Here is a 15,290-nt window from a genome sequence, read left to right as displayed (position 1 = left end):
CAACAACACCAGAGAAAAAGTGTGTGTGTGTGTGTGTGTGTGTGTGTGTGTGTGTTTGTATATTAATTAATCAGAATTGTTCTGTGTACAAATGTGCCACATTTGCATGTACTTGCGAGCTTTGTTTATGATTTTTATCTCACCATCTTGCTCTTCACCAGCTCTTCGATGGCACTAACCAGTTCAGCAGCACTGGGTGTCTCTGAACTGTTGGGACGAGCGGACAGACGAGACGCAGACTGAAAAAGAGAGAGAAGATGGAAGACAAAAAGAAAGTTAGCGGTTACGGCGTAAAACATAACAAAATGTAAAACATGGCAGAGCTGCATGCGTACAGAAGTCATACATTCTCAATGGCTGCTACTGTGTATGTGATCAGGCTCACCATTGTTGAGTTTGGACCCCGATATTCCACATGTCCAAATAAGGACTTGGTGGGTGTGATCTCCCTAATAAAAGGGTTAATTGGGGGCCAAGTTGGAGCCCATCACAGGCTGGTCTCAGGGAGGCAAGGTTAACGGTTATGAGGGAGGTTTAGGTCAAGGGCAAGCTCTGGGGTTGGACTGCTCCTCAAGCACGAGCACCGTGATTGGTCAAACAACTTATATACAGCAAACTGTGTTGCTAAATACTCCATTGGAGAGAAAGTTTGCCTTTGCAACAGAGCCCAGTCTGAGGCATAGTGGCAGGCAAAGTTTTATAAGGATCCCCTGTTTAAAACCAGACTTAATGGGAATTCACCATTTAGTCCCACAAACACCTCACCACTGCAGCAACACGTGAATGGAGTATTCACTTCAGCAACAGTAAAACACTTACACTCCATGGGAATGACATTTAGTTGGCGGAATTAAAAAAAAAACAAAACAAAAAGGCGAGAAACAAAAGTTCAATAAAGAAGTGGAGATGATGACGTTTACATGGAGAGATAGGGAAACTGGGAAAGAAGAGAAGCAGAACAGAAATCAACGTAATGCTGAAGGAAGGAACATGCAACCATCAAAAAAAATAAGAGGAAAAAAAAAAAGAAAAGTTATTAGCGTCAAAGTAAAAGTTTAGCTGTGTTATTGTTGCTTTGTGTGGATGTAAAATGATATTTATGCACCTCTATATGGAACCAAATCAAAAATCTGGCTTCTTGAAGTAAGATGTGGATAAAATATACAAGAAATTAGCGATTTAAAAAGAGCTAAATAAAGAGTGAATGGCTTTTAGTGATCAAATCGATCAGTATAAGCATTTATTTATTTTATTTTCTCTTTTTCTTTATTTCTGTAAAGTAAAAAATAAGAATTACTGTAATTTTAAATTGTTGTTCCATATGTTGTCACGTATGAGAAGACTCACAATGAACACCGAAAGTAGACTTCTTCATTACTCTAAGCTAGTTATTTAGTGTCGTATTTTATTTTATTTTTTCATATGGTGTATGCTTTTCATTTCTTCTGGACTATTACTGTAAGGCAGCAATAATGCAGCTCCTGAGTCCAAGACAAATTTCCCACCATAAAGGCACCATAAAGTATATCATATTATGTCGTATCGTATCGCATCCAATTGTATCATATCGTATCGTATCGCATCACATCATAAGTGGTTTCCAGTGTATATTTCTTCTTAAGATCGAAGTGTAAAGGTTCCGTATGCTTAATGGACATATTTCTGTGATGAGTAATATATGTTGTGTGTGCCTGCACTTGTTTATGTTATCTTATAATTACATGTGCAACCCCCCCACTGTTAATTTACATAGAATCTGTATTTCAGTGCCATCACATTGTGGATGGAGCAAAAACATGTGTGGCCCATTTTAGATACAGTACAAAAACACATAAATCTATTTTGTGTGTCTGGTTACACTTAAATGCAAACCACAACCCTTATGAGTCTTAAGTGGTATTGTGCATTGTGTTTTACGCATACCACAGTCTGTGACCATGTACAGTTATATATACATACATGTATTTAGATCGCCCTGTGTGACCAACCTTGTCGTCTTGGGAGTCGGGCTGCAGCAGGCTGTGTTGCTGGATGGCCATAGGGGGAGGTAGAGGGACAGCGTCGGCCCCTTCCTCTCCTTCCTCCTCGCCACAGCTCTGCATGCCTGATGAGGAAGACTTGGACAGGGTACCACTGCTCAGACCCTCATTACGCATTCGCTAGACAGAGAGAAGGAGGACAATGATTGTAGGTCAGAATCAAAACTGTGTCTTTGACTACTATCCACTGCTTTATCTGTCCTTACTTCCTCCAGTGTCTCATCCTGTGGTGTTGCGGCGCTGTCGTCGGAGTCCTTCTGTGAGCCGGCCATTGCATCCATGTTCTTCCTTGTGCCGTCGCGGTTCTTCTTGTGCTTGTGGGCGAGCTTCTTCACGTGGCCATCAGCTTTGCCGGAGCTCAGCCGCCGTACGGGGCTGGTCAGCCACTTCCTTAAGGTGTTCCCAGGACGTTTGGGGCCTGGTGAGCTGTGAGGACCCAGGGTTTGGCTGGAGCCTGGCTGTAGGGCGTCGTTACTGGATACAGACAAAGTGTCTAAAGGGGGAAAGGGAGAAAGGAAAGGGAAGGTTGATCATGATATTATCACAATTATAGAGGCATAATCTGTTATGCAAAAAGGTTTTCTCACCAAAATAAGAAAACAACAAAAATCATGATTGGAATTTGCTATCAATTTTACATTGATTGACAGGTCTTTTAATTCAGGGACTAACACTAGAGTAACCCATTTGATTAATGTTGTCTGGTGCTGTAAAATTATGTTAACATCACAAATGCTTGTGAACACATTAGAAATAGTTCCATATTTTGAAGTCTGTGCATCTGAGAAGTGTGCAGTATGCCATATTTTCATCTATAACTTCTTCAATTATTCATATATACCTCAATATACAATTTGGGCATATTTATTTGTCAGCAACTGTCATATTCGAGTTGTCTTCCTTCTGCATCACAGCTCTGTTTCTATATTAAACTAGATACTCAATCTGTACTTAATTTATGCGACAAATTGTGTAACAAACCATAAACAACACTTTAGTCACCATATATGCATATGGGAGTTTGCATATGTGTGTGCTTTTGTTTGTTTGTGCAAGGTTTGTATGTGTTATGTGCAGTAGGCAGACTGGCCTCCTCCTCCTCACAGTTATGGCGGTGCCTTAGGGAATCTGTAGGAGGGAAGCTCTTCTTCGACTAGTGATGGAGCGATCAAAAAATAATACAGGATAAAGGGATGCTTGAGGCTTTGTCTGAATACCTCAAAGACACATCCACCTGTCTGTCTCACCTACCTCCTCATTCACGCTGGTTGTCCTTCCTAACTTGAGCCTAACGTCCTTCCTCCTCTATTACAATGACATTCCCTCATTAGTTTTTATGCTGCTGCAAACAGAACCTCTTGAATGGCTTGACAAGCTATGTGACCAAGGAGTCTTGGGGTGACTATGTTGAGGTTGGTTTTCTTTGTGTCACATTGTGCAACAGGACCCCAACTCTGACCCCACGCAGCACTCCTCCGACAAGACCTCCAGTAAGACGTCACAGATCAACAAAAGGGAACAGCATGATTTAAGAGTATCCCTTACTCTGTTGCCAATACAAGCGAGTCAAGTAAAGAAGACTAACCCCCTAGTTATCACAAAAAACTTCGGCAATCCCCCAAGGATGAGGAAAGTACCTCTTTGTATCTATCAACAACTAGGACTGGGACAAAGAGTTCTCATCAAAGCCTCTGAATACACTCCTAAACTGATGTGTTCTAACACTTTAAATGCAAAGCTGATCTGAACTGTAACTAAACCAAATCAGGAAATTCTTTTATTGGTGCACGAAATCTCAAATGATGATGTTCTCCATGTGCAGGTTAGCACATGACACCCAGTGAGGGCATGACTGCAAAACCAAGTGCATTTCTATGGGGGCTGAAGTTGACTCAAGGGTGATACTTTCTACCTATTACATCACATGCAATTGTGAGCTGTTGAGCTTCAAAGCTAAATGTAGAACATAATACAACGAGATTTTTTATGTTTCTGAGAATGTATTTATTTCAGTCTGAGTACAAGATTTAAGTATCTATATTTTAGAACACTGTGCAGCAGCTTGACTTAAGAGTAAAAGGTTCAAGAGACTCAGGCTTCAGCCTCTCCATTATTGAGCTATTTAAGTGGTTAAAAAGATGCAGCTGCTAAGAATTAAACCACGTGACCAAGCTGAATGGCTCTTATGAATGGCAGGTGTGGAAATTTTGCCTTCCCTCATTGGACACTTTAACACAGCCTGAATGAACGCATCTGCATGTGAGCGTGTGTGTCAATCATTCAGCCTCTGGGAGACTTATTTTTACTGCGCTGCGCTGATACGAAGCATGTGTTCTAACATCGCATGCAAGGGAAGAAGAAAGCACAGTTTCCAGAATAACAAGCATCTCCATCTTATCTGAGACTCCTCACCATCTCACTCTGACAATGTCCAGCTCACGTGCAGACGTCTTCAGTATAACCTGCGCAATAATAGTCCTGATCTTTCAGTGATTCTGCAACACTTAAGTCGCCTCGTGCTAGATTTTCTTGGCCATGAGTCAGGCGAACAATAACGTGAATGAGTCAAGGCAGAACAGGTGAGAACACATCTTTTCATCCTGTTTTCATCCTCCAATTTATTTCCCACCAGACAGAAAGTCAAATGGATCCTGTGCAATCTCCCAGGGGAGGGAAAGCTTTAACTGCTCTGTAGATCCATAAATTCGACCCAAAGGGCGTATTAAAAGACGACAGAAGGGGTGCAGGGGTTGTCCGTCTTGCTTGAGGGCAATCTGGTGAAAATCCCTTTTGTTGGCACAAATCTTTATATGCAACCTCACTGTTAAGTATAGAATTCATGGAAGCTGTGTGATTTGCCCACCTCCATCATCTCCTCTGCAGTACCAAATGAAAACCAGAGTCACAACTGTTTGTTACGTTACTGCTCTGGAATGTTTTAGTCATGGGTACAATCATGGAGACTATTTCAGGCTGTAACTCTGATGCTACAGAATACCTTAGCATTTACTATTGTTGCATTCCAAGGACTATTAAAACGTCTCTTCATGAGTTCTTTATATTGTTACTTCAGTAGATAACTGATCCATTATTCATACTAAAAGAAAGACGTACAGGTGCTGACAATAGACCATATAAAAGTAATGGATGTAGCCACCATGACATCACCCACTGGTTTGTTGACTCATGCTTTGAAGCCTCAAGTTTGGCATTGTGACTGCTGCATTCATCTTGAATTTTTGGAGCCAGAAGTCACCACTACTTTTAACAGGTAATTAAACATAGTGGTCTATGGGTAGTGATTCACTTTTGGAGCCAGCCTCAAGTTGCCATTTGAGGAAGTGCAGTTTCTGGCACTTGGCGTTGGCTTCTTTTTTCAGCCCCGGAGGTTGCTGCTTGGCGCTGTTAAGGCCTTTAAATAATTAGGGGCTATAAAGTCCTGAATACTTTGGGTAAATAACTGTGGGTGGACACTTGAGCATCACACAACTGTTAATTTCTAATGTCAACCAGGCTCCTTTCTGCTATTTTTATTATAACTGGCAGACAACACTGACGACCCACAGCACACACCTACTTGCAGACATAATTCATGATTTAACACCTTGGTGATGCGTGCTTTTAAAGGGAGTGAACCGGAGGGCCAGACACAGGAGTCAGGACTTCTCATATAGACCAAACAGACCATGCTTCCTGGAGAGACACTGGGGTCACAACCTAACATGTAACCATGCTGTTAGCAAGTACATCTTAGCTTCTACATCAAACACTGGGGGACAAGTTAAGCAGACAAATATGCCACACTGTCAATTTACACAAATTTGGTTTCTGGGGAGACACAATTACTTTTATCTCTTTGAATGCCACTGAAATACTCTCAAAATGTAAACCTGAGATCACCGCATTTGTGGTTTTAGTTGTAAGAGAACATCTTATGGTCAGGGATTTGATACTCACTATTCTTCACTCACTACTATTTATTTGGGAATGTGAATGAGTGGACATGAACATGAAATATAGCTTGAGTAAAAACTGAACCATGAATAATGTGTTGCTTCAGGCTTAAAAGCATGAAAAAGCAAAGTAGTCCACTTTCTGTCCTTTATGTGTCATGACTAAAATGTTCTCACTTTGACACTTAGATAAGCATCTGCTGCTATCTCTGTGCTCTGATTAGACTGGAGAGGTCATGTTAACAGGGGCGTGAATGGGTGAAACATCAGGTCAGTGGCCTTGACACATTCCTACTTAGTATAAAATAACCCTCGGGACACAAACACACACACACACACACAGAGGGAATGACCTTTGCTCTTTGACCTGCAGAGTGTCACCTCAGGAACAGCTGGTCAGGCTCGTACTCATGGGAAACAAAAATGGGGGACACATAGTTTGTCAACAGGGGTGACTTGAGCTTAGTTGGCTCATTACAGCATGATACTCCTGAGACGACTGTGAAGATCATTTGAGTCGTACACTTGAAGATATCATGTATCATTATGTACATGTGCACATACAGTAAATGCACATCCATGCAACATATACTGCAAATGCATGCATGCATTAGTATATCTACCAACTGCCTCCACCATCTGCTCAAACATACAGAAGTCAGCATTTGTACTGAACATGAAAAGGCAAATCAGATTTGTATTTGACCTCCTATTAATACCATCCTCCCAGTTTAACTCTGTGGGCTGATATTCCTGAGAAGAGACCCACCAAGAGTCCACCAGATGCTCTCCACTGCGTCAGATGTTAATTTCCCTGCAAGCTTCCGACACACTCTCATAATTCAGTCATGGCTCATTCACGCTACTGCAAAGAACATGCTAGATTTACAACTCGGTGTGTGTGCCTGTGTCTCAGAATAGGAGGGAGGGGAGGGGCCGCTCTACAACTGATCCCAAAAGTCTTTGCAGCTCCACAGAAGCATGCCTTGGATTCCAGAGGTGTCACCGGGGGAGCATCTTCCGTGGGGTCTTATCTTCCCCAGGAGAAGAGATACAAACACACAGACACACACACAAATATCAGTCGGTGTGGTTGGAGACAAGGTTTTAGGGGTGGAGGTGCAGCGTGTGGGAAAGCTCCAGGGGGTTTGGCGAACTGATCTGTAAAAATGTGGACAATGCTGCAGAGGGCTTGCCACCAACAGCCATAGTTAGAGAGGGCGTGGGGTGGGGATGGGAGATATGGGAGAGTTCAGAGACCACCTGCTACATATTCTAGCAAAACCGGTGTGATATTTTGTGCTTTCTAATGGCTTTATTATACTGTATAAACATTTACATCTATATTTTGTTGTTCTATTCTTTCTATTTGACCTCATTATTATCTTTTCTCCCTGGGTTCTACACTAACACCCTCTGCCCATCTGTGCAGCACCCACCTGACCTGCCATACACATAGGCACAGATATAATCTTGTAAATTTGATTTCAGTAGATTTAATATCTCATCATATAATAGTGCATTCACCAAATCACTTTCACTGCCATAATGCTGCAATATAATCCACACTTGATCAGTAAATGCCCTCTGCATTTAACCCATTTGATAATGCTGACACAGAATCTATGACAAACAAGGACAAACTGTTAAAAAACGTCTAAAAAATAGCACCACAAAAATTTCAGGGCTGGTAAACTTAACAACTTATCACTTATGTCATCTTTCTGTCATAACTTTCTTGCCTTTTCCACTGTTTAGTATTAAAAAAGCAGCATTTGCAATTTTATCTTCTCATACTGAACAAGCACATACAGCATTTTATAGACATGTTACGATCACCATATCAAACTCTGTGTTTCTGAAAAGTGTTTTGTTAGCAAAACCTTCGCTGACATAAGCAGAAAAGCAAGGAAATGACATGTGTTCTTCACATTATGCCGTTACTCATGTGCTACACATGACTGAGGCACCTACCCAGGTCCAGCAGCCAGAATTTGCAGTTGTCAGTCGGGTGTCCTCCCTGTGCTGAATCCATGGAGCAAAACGGGTTTAGAGACACTAAGGACTCAATTCCATGGGCCATGTCAGTCAAATATCAAGCCTCCAGAATCCTGACTTGAAATATTCCCTCACAGCATCCCCACAGACTCGACAACTGGCTTTCAGTTCCTATGCAAAACCTGGAGTTGTTCTTGAAATGACTTAGAGTTAAAGGCAAAACTAATGAAGTCACTGCGTCGCTGAAATTCCAGAGAGAGAGAAAGCGTGAAGTCCAGTGTGAGGAAAAGGAAAAAGTCAAATGCAGCATTAGAGTAGGATGTTTTCTCTCTGTCTCTCTTTGTATCTCCTTCCCTCCCTCTCTCGTGAGTGGGCTTATGTGAGGATATTGGGCAAGCCTCCACTGTGCCTCTCTGTTCCAAGGGGATGTCTGTAAACATGCAGCACATCTACCGTATTACCCTTTGTAGATGCGCCCACTCAGTTTGTGTGGGCGGGTGCAATTTTTTTTCTTCTTTTTTTACAGGCATTAGGATGCATACAAGTTGTGCAGTATGCTTGGAACAAATATAGACTTGGTTATGAAATCCAAGGGAAGTGAGCAGAAAAATGCTCAGAGGAAAAAAATCTGTTTCATTCTCAGAGGCTGGTTTCAAATTTTCCAATCGTTTTTCTGGAATCTAGAAACTCAACTGGGTATTTTTTTTTTCACTACTATATATGTTAAACACTTAACAGTGTTTTCCTGCATCTTCACTTCATCTGACACTCTGTGCAGTCCGGAGCAGCTATGCAGACTAGATGAACAAAGATCTCCCTGTTTGACTGTGTGTGTGTGTGTGTGTGTGTGTGTGTGTGTGTGTGTGTCTCTGGGCTCTAAACACACTATAGAACACGCACACACTTGTATATACACTGGCCTCCCCTTAATCTTTGCTCCTTACAGAGTCCTTTTTTCAATAACACTGTCATTAAGTGCATACCTTTGTATTTATTTCACTATGAGAGGCGCTGAAAGTCAATGCTTAGGTGTACTGGGGACTTCCAGTATATAAACTGAAAATGTCGTTAGTGTGCAAATAAAAGTGCTCTTAACTTGATTTAACAGGAATGTGTGGGTTTGCACAGGTTTCAGCAGCAAGCTGTACAGCAAAGGACACACACAAACTGAACACATGCTATGGATGTGAACTGCTGTTATTTCACACATCCTATAATCAGAGCAGACAACCAGCTGCCAGCTATACACTTTGCAAACTAATCTTACTGTATGTGAATTCGATTCAACTCTATTCTGTTATTCCAGACGCAGACGTCGGCCACCAGCAGTCAATTATTCCTGCTTGTGAGACACAGCGGGAAAAGGGGAGATTTCCCGTAGAACACTAATCCCACGAACCGTCACCCTTCTACAACTTGGGACAAAGTGGCCTTACATGGTTGGTCAGTACGCACAAAAGGCTGACAAAGTAGCAAAGACATTTTTTGTCATCCTTGTCTTCCTAGTCCTCAGCAACAGCCTTTTTTTAAACCACGGCAACCCCTGCAGTGAGAAGCTCCTTTTCATTACTCCTACTGGCCACACAAACACAAAGATACAAACAGAGAGGGCTGGTTAGGCACATCCAAAGGAGCGAGGAAAGCCAGATAAAAACAACAGCCTCAGTGAGCAAAACAGAGATGAGAAACAGTGAAGCTGCAGTTCAAAGTGTAAAATAAGTAGTTGGGAAATTCTACCTTCCTTTCCTGCACTTTACAAGTAAATCATTCAGCTAATTCCATAGGTGTGCATTCCTGTATGTACAATCCAAGCATCCTATAATTGTAATACAAACCTTCCTCATACTGACTACAAAGAAGCTGCCAGCAAAATATTTGTATGCTATATTACCATAGAAACAAGCAGTGCAGTTCGCACCCACTCTTCCAGATTAGAGGAAAGACACAAGCAGAAACGTCTGTCAAGACACGACAGCAGCTCGTAACTCCAACAAACCGAGTGTCAAATGAGGGTCGGATTTGAGTATCAGTCCTTTTCTCTCACTTCCTTCTGTTAGCTGTATTTATTCTTTGATTAGCGCTGATCAGATTATGATTTTCAAGTATTTTTGGATAAAAGAAAAACATAATATACAGTATGTATGTGTGGTATAGGCAAATATACAGTAATATGAACAGTATCTATTTATCCATCAAGAATTTGTGATGAGATCAACACCAATGCCTTACATGGCCCTTGCTGCAATCAACCCTGACGGTGCAGGCTCAGTGAGATGTCAAACAATAAGACAGCAGATGTCATTTTTTCATACCAGAGTGGAAAACAAACCAGTTCACCCAATGATAGAACAGTCACCATCACAGATGTAGATCCAACAACAATGTACAAGAGTATAGAACTGAATAGAGCCAGGGCTGGACATGATCCACACCATCCAAACCATCACCAGTACAACCATACCTGGCAGCCACCTGAGCCAGCTGCTGGGCCTTTGTCAGAGAATTTGAACCAAATCAACATTCAGAAAGTTTGCAATGATATTTGATTTTTGAAGGATGGGATTATAAAAGAAGGGATGGAGTTGACAAAACACAGACATCATGATCAAGTCTGAACAGTAAGACATTACTGTTATTAAAAATACAAATATCCCATATTGGATAATTAGAACTCACAGCCTATAACCCTTTATCAATACTTAAAATTGGGTAATACTGTAAAATTAATCTTACCCAATTTTGTTGTCATGTAATTCATGTTGTGCTCCAAGTTGTTTCCTTTATTGTTCACTAGTCTGACAACTTCAAATATGTGTCTATGTGTGCAGAAAAAGTCCCGCATTTCTAATGATCTGTCCTGTCAGAACATGATTCGACAATATTTCTGATGTTCTGACATCATGTCTTTCAGGGTTGAACCCTCACGAGGCTCTTTAGTATTTCATGTTTGTCACAATGGAGAGGCATGCCGCTGCGTGTTTAAGACAATATTCAGGTTTCTGACAGTAATAAGATGTGCGGATGTTAACAATGCTGGGAATTCAAAGGTTAAAATTATTTTAAGATAATTAAAAAAGAGCTGTGCTTCAAGTGGGCTTTCCACAGTTGCATAGCAACACCTAGAAATACATGTACGTGCTTCCCCAAGCAGCTGTTTGGTGAGAAGTGAAGGTTCTGCAGGTCAACAATGATGTGTTTGCAAACAAGGAAATGCATCTTATTAGCTTCCCTAATGTTTAAAGACTCCATATGTGCATGGATGTGACAAGCAGCTGTTGGGTGAGATAAGAAGATTTTGCATGCCACTTCTGCTGTTTCCAAATGTGAAATACATCCAATAAGCTTTTGCTAATGTTCTGATGTGTCCAGATATTCCTCAGTATTACAAAATCACTTCCACTCTACCTGCCAGTTTGGGTGTGAAAACATTCTCCTCCTACCTTTGTGGTTGAAGAGCCCCTCCATCTCCATGGAGGACCTGGAGTGAGCGATACAGAGCATGGAGCAGGGTACGATACCCTCCTGGGCTGGAGAGCGGTCTGTGGTCCGCACCAGGCACCAGTCTGGCTTATCATGGAGTCGCTCCAGAACCTCCACAGTCTGGCCTCGCCGCACCGTCAGCTCCCCACTGCTGCCGCCATTACTGGCCACGAAGTCATGGATCACCACTGTCAACTCACAGCCACCGGACAGCTGAAACAGAAGGGAAAAACTATTAATGACGACAAATGTTGATATTTGTTCATTTCAGTTTTACTGCTCACATGTTTACACAAAGCATGGATACAGTTTCCACATGACTATCTGTGAGGATAAATTATATCCAACAAGTTGCATCACAAAACAGTGTGAAACTGTGTAGTAGGTGTGTAACAGTACATCAGTCTGGATTGATGTTGATTCAGTGATCAATGATAATGATATTATCAATGCAAATTCTCATGGCACGTTTGTGTCACCATTTCTGTCCAAGTGCACCTCCTTCCTAAAGATTCAAACAGTGCTACCAGCCTAAAGCCAGGCAGATCACATGAAGCAGGCAAGGAAAAGACAATGAGGATATTCACTGATATCGTCTCATATATATTAAATATCTATTAATATATATCTATTGAACTGAATTAAAAAACTGTATCCTGGAACGGTGGTTCCCAAATAGTGGGTTGCAGTCCAAAAGTGGATTGTGGGACCATTCTGAATGGACCACAAGTGACACACATGTTAAGTTTGTTAAAAACAAACTTTATCTTTAAGTACAGTAAATTTCCAGCACAGAGCTTTTATTCCTAAGTGCTGTTTTCTGCTGTAGAAAGAGTGACTAACCAACAGCTACTTTACAGAGACAGCAAACTAGCCCAACAGCATGGCCAAACACCAGTATGACACCGAATATATTAAACTGTGTGGACCTTGAACTAATGACTAAGGAGAAATCTGGCCCCGTGGCTGGACCAGTTGGGAACCACTGTCCTAGTAGTGTTATGTGTAATGATAAACTGATTAGGTTGTTGTTAAAATGACCAAGGAGGAATTAAAGTTTTCTTGGTAACATTGATTTTTTCAAGCTTCTGTTAATATCTCATCCAGTCAGTGCTGATTACCCGCACACAGGACAATCAGTGTTGTATCTCTCTGAGCTCCACTCTAGATTGTAAATTTTAAAGATAGACATAAATTAAATTTGCCGTTATTTCTCCGCATCTTGCCCCAAATATTTTAAAACTGCAAGATCATATTGTATAAATACCTGGCACTGTTGAGCAGAAGTGGAATGCAACTAAGTACACTTACTCAAGTATTTGAGTAGAAATCTGAAGCATATATACTTTACATTTAGTATTTTCTTCTCACTCCACTTAATACTTCTTCTCTTAGTAGTTTTACTTCAGTGGAGGATCTGAATACTTTCTCCACCATTTATCCAGTAAAATGACTTCTAACATCACTAAATGGGATGAATGGCTCTCAGAACAAAGCGCAAATATTCCCACACAACATCCTTTGATAACAGCACAGGTACTCAAGCGGCACTGTAAAGTGAAAATATACATGCACCGATGACTGGTGACTCATTTCTGGCACAACTGAACAAAACGTCACTCTGACGATCTGACTCTGATCATCTAAGTGCCTATGAAAAGAAAGGCAACATTATAAAGAGGTGGAACAAGGTGGAATTAGTCACTGGTTGTTCTCAAAGGTATTTCAGACTGAAAATGCAGCCGCTTGTTGCTACTGAAGCTTCGATCTCTGTGCTCACAGCGAGCGCTTTGTGCTCACAGGTGGGAAATACACAAGAACAGAACACCAGAGGGTGAACGCATTTTGTTATTCTACAAATATGAAACACAAAAGCACATACAAATTCTGATTGTCTTGGACATAGTTCAAGTTCAATGGCTTTATTGAACACAAACAGATGTCCGATTATGTGTAGCTTGTCCTCTCTGCTGTACATAGCAGTAGACAGAATTCAATTTCATGCATTTTCCGTTCATGTATTCAACAAAGACAAAGTAACATGTATTTATATCAAGGAATTTTAAGCTATAAAACTTTCAAACAACAGTAATTGTCTTGTGGGCATTCATGACTTGATGGAAGATAAAAAAAGTCTTATACACAAGCTATACAATTTGTCAATGGCTTAATAATAGCTGCAAATCATCCACACATTTACGCTTTCAAAGGTTTACTGCAGCTTAAACTGAACATGTATGTATGTATGTATTTATGTATGAACATTCTTTATTTCTAGTGTTGAAAAGTACATACTGTCGCAGGTTTGTTGTGTCTTTTATAAACAAAATAGACTGATTTAATCGTTCCAAAGATTTACACTGTGTAAATGTAACAGTAGTGTTTCTTTTTTCAAATACTGCAAAGCACATTATTTGCAACATACCCTTTGGTAATGTGGTAAAGCCAGAGAGCTGAGGAGCTGAGAAACGGGATGTGAGATCCTGTCCTCCAGTCTCTCCATTGTTCTCCACTCCCTCATTGTAAAAGAAGTCGTAAAGAGCTAAAAAAAAAAAAAACTCTACAGGAGTCTGATTTCTACAGCAATTCACTGAAAATGTCCTAAATCACAATGAAAAGTTGTTCACTAGGTAAACACAAGCTGCCTGAAAAATAGTAAAATTGATTCAACTTTTTATAGAATATTTCCCCTGGGAAAACAGAGCCAGATAATTACAATCTTGATCCATTATAACATCCCAAGGCCAGAAGAAAAGTTGCTGCTGTCCACTATAAGGGTCAACAGCGCTCCTCTGTGGGTCCTTACAATCAGACTATTGAAGCTTAAATGATTCCCTGTTGTGCGTCTCCTCCCCGCAGCACAGCTTAATCCATCCTTGTCTTTAAACAGGTGTTGCCAGAGTTTAGCTCACTAATGTCCACTGATCAACAAAAAACACTCCAGAAAATAAGAGGAAAAAACACAGAATATACTTCTATGTTTTAAAGCAAAGTGTGAGATCGATAGCAGTGAGGACCTAAAACTCTGCTCTCCTGTCTGGCATACAGACGAGCATCCTCTGTGAAGAGAGCGTGGGAGGAAGGCTGAAGCTGCTGACACACAAGTCAGTCACTAAAGCAGAGACACACACAGGAACAAGGGGGCACACACGCACACACACACTAACACAAACACACCAGTGTCCCAGCCTCTTGAATGAGATGTCTCACAGAGAGTCGCCACAGAGAGGAGCATTCAAAGAGCGAGATTGAGACACGAAATTTAAATGTGCAGGTGTTATTGTGTGTTTTGAATGTTTAATGAATGCTAATTAATTACAGACACTAGTCTGTTGTTTAGACACAAGTGGAGAGACACATTCAAACACACACTGCGCACCTCCTCACCCTTTCAATTTGGTTTTATGCTGCATGAAGCAACCTTAGAGTTTAGCTTTGTGTTAACTTAACGGTGACAGTGAACACACTGAGCTGATTTTCTTATATTCCTGATTACAGCAGAGGCAGAGTTGGGGAATGTCCAATTCAAGTGTGAAAATAATGACCTCAGTAAGAGTCCACAGCTACAATTTATAATTGCTATGACATAAAAGTATGGAAATATTTTTCATCCATGTCTGCTGGTGTGTGTGTGCGAGTTAGCTTTACAGTTGCTCATACTGAGCGTAGGAGGACAAGCCTTCTGTGGTGCTATTACCAGATATAACCACGGCCGACTGTCCCTGTTCACAGCGAGTGAAGATTCTCCCTCTCTCTCCCTCTCTCTCTCTCTCTCTCTCTCACACACACACACACACACGCACACACACACACACGCACA

The 15,290-nt window shown here is 41.1% G+C and overlaps 1 protein-coding gene across 2 annotated transcripts in view; it reads right to left on the bottom strand.

The window, feature by feature from the left end:
* The window catches only part of triob (trio Rho guanine nucleotide exchange factor b), a 123,790-nt gene that overhangs the window by 9,900 nt on the left and 98,600 nt on the right, over nt 1-15,290 (bottom strand). For both annotated transcript variants that reach the window (XR_013492222.1, XM_033641515.2), the window contains exons 37-40: nt 11,431-11,683; nt 2,246-2,532; nt 1,989-2,159; nt 144-239 (exon numbers count right to left, since the gene is read on the bottom strand). Coding sequence is in view for 1 of the 2 variants with exons in the window: in XM_033641515.2 (XP_033497406.2) it covers nt 144-239; nt 1,989-2,159; nt 2,246-2,532; nt 11,431-11,683 (807 nt within the window). In the remaining variant the exon portion in view is untranslated. The remainder of the gene's footprint in view (nt 1-143; nt 240-1,988; nt 2,160-2,245; nt 2,533-11,430; nt 11,684-15,290) is intronic.

The sequence above is a fragment of the Epinephelus lanceolatus genome, chromosome 10, assembly GCF_041903045.1.
Source record: "Epinephelus lanceolatus isolate andai-2023 chromosome 10, ASM4190304v1, whole genome shotgun sequence".
Classification (NCBI taxonomy): Eukaryota; Metazoa; Chordata; class Actinopteri; order Perciformes; family Serranidae; genus Epinephelus; species Epinephelus lanceolatus.
The sequence above is the reverse complement of the archived record's forward strand: the minus strand, read 5'-3'. Positions and strand labels throughout refer to the sequence as shown.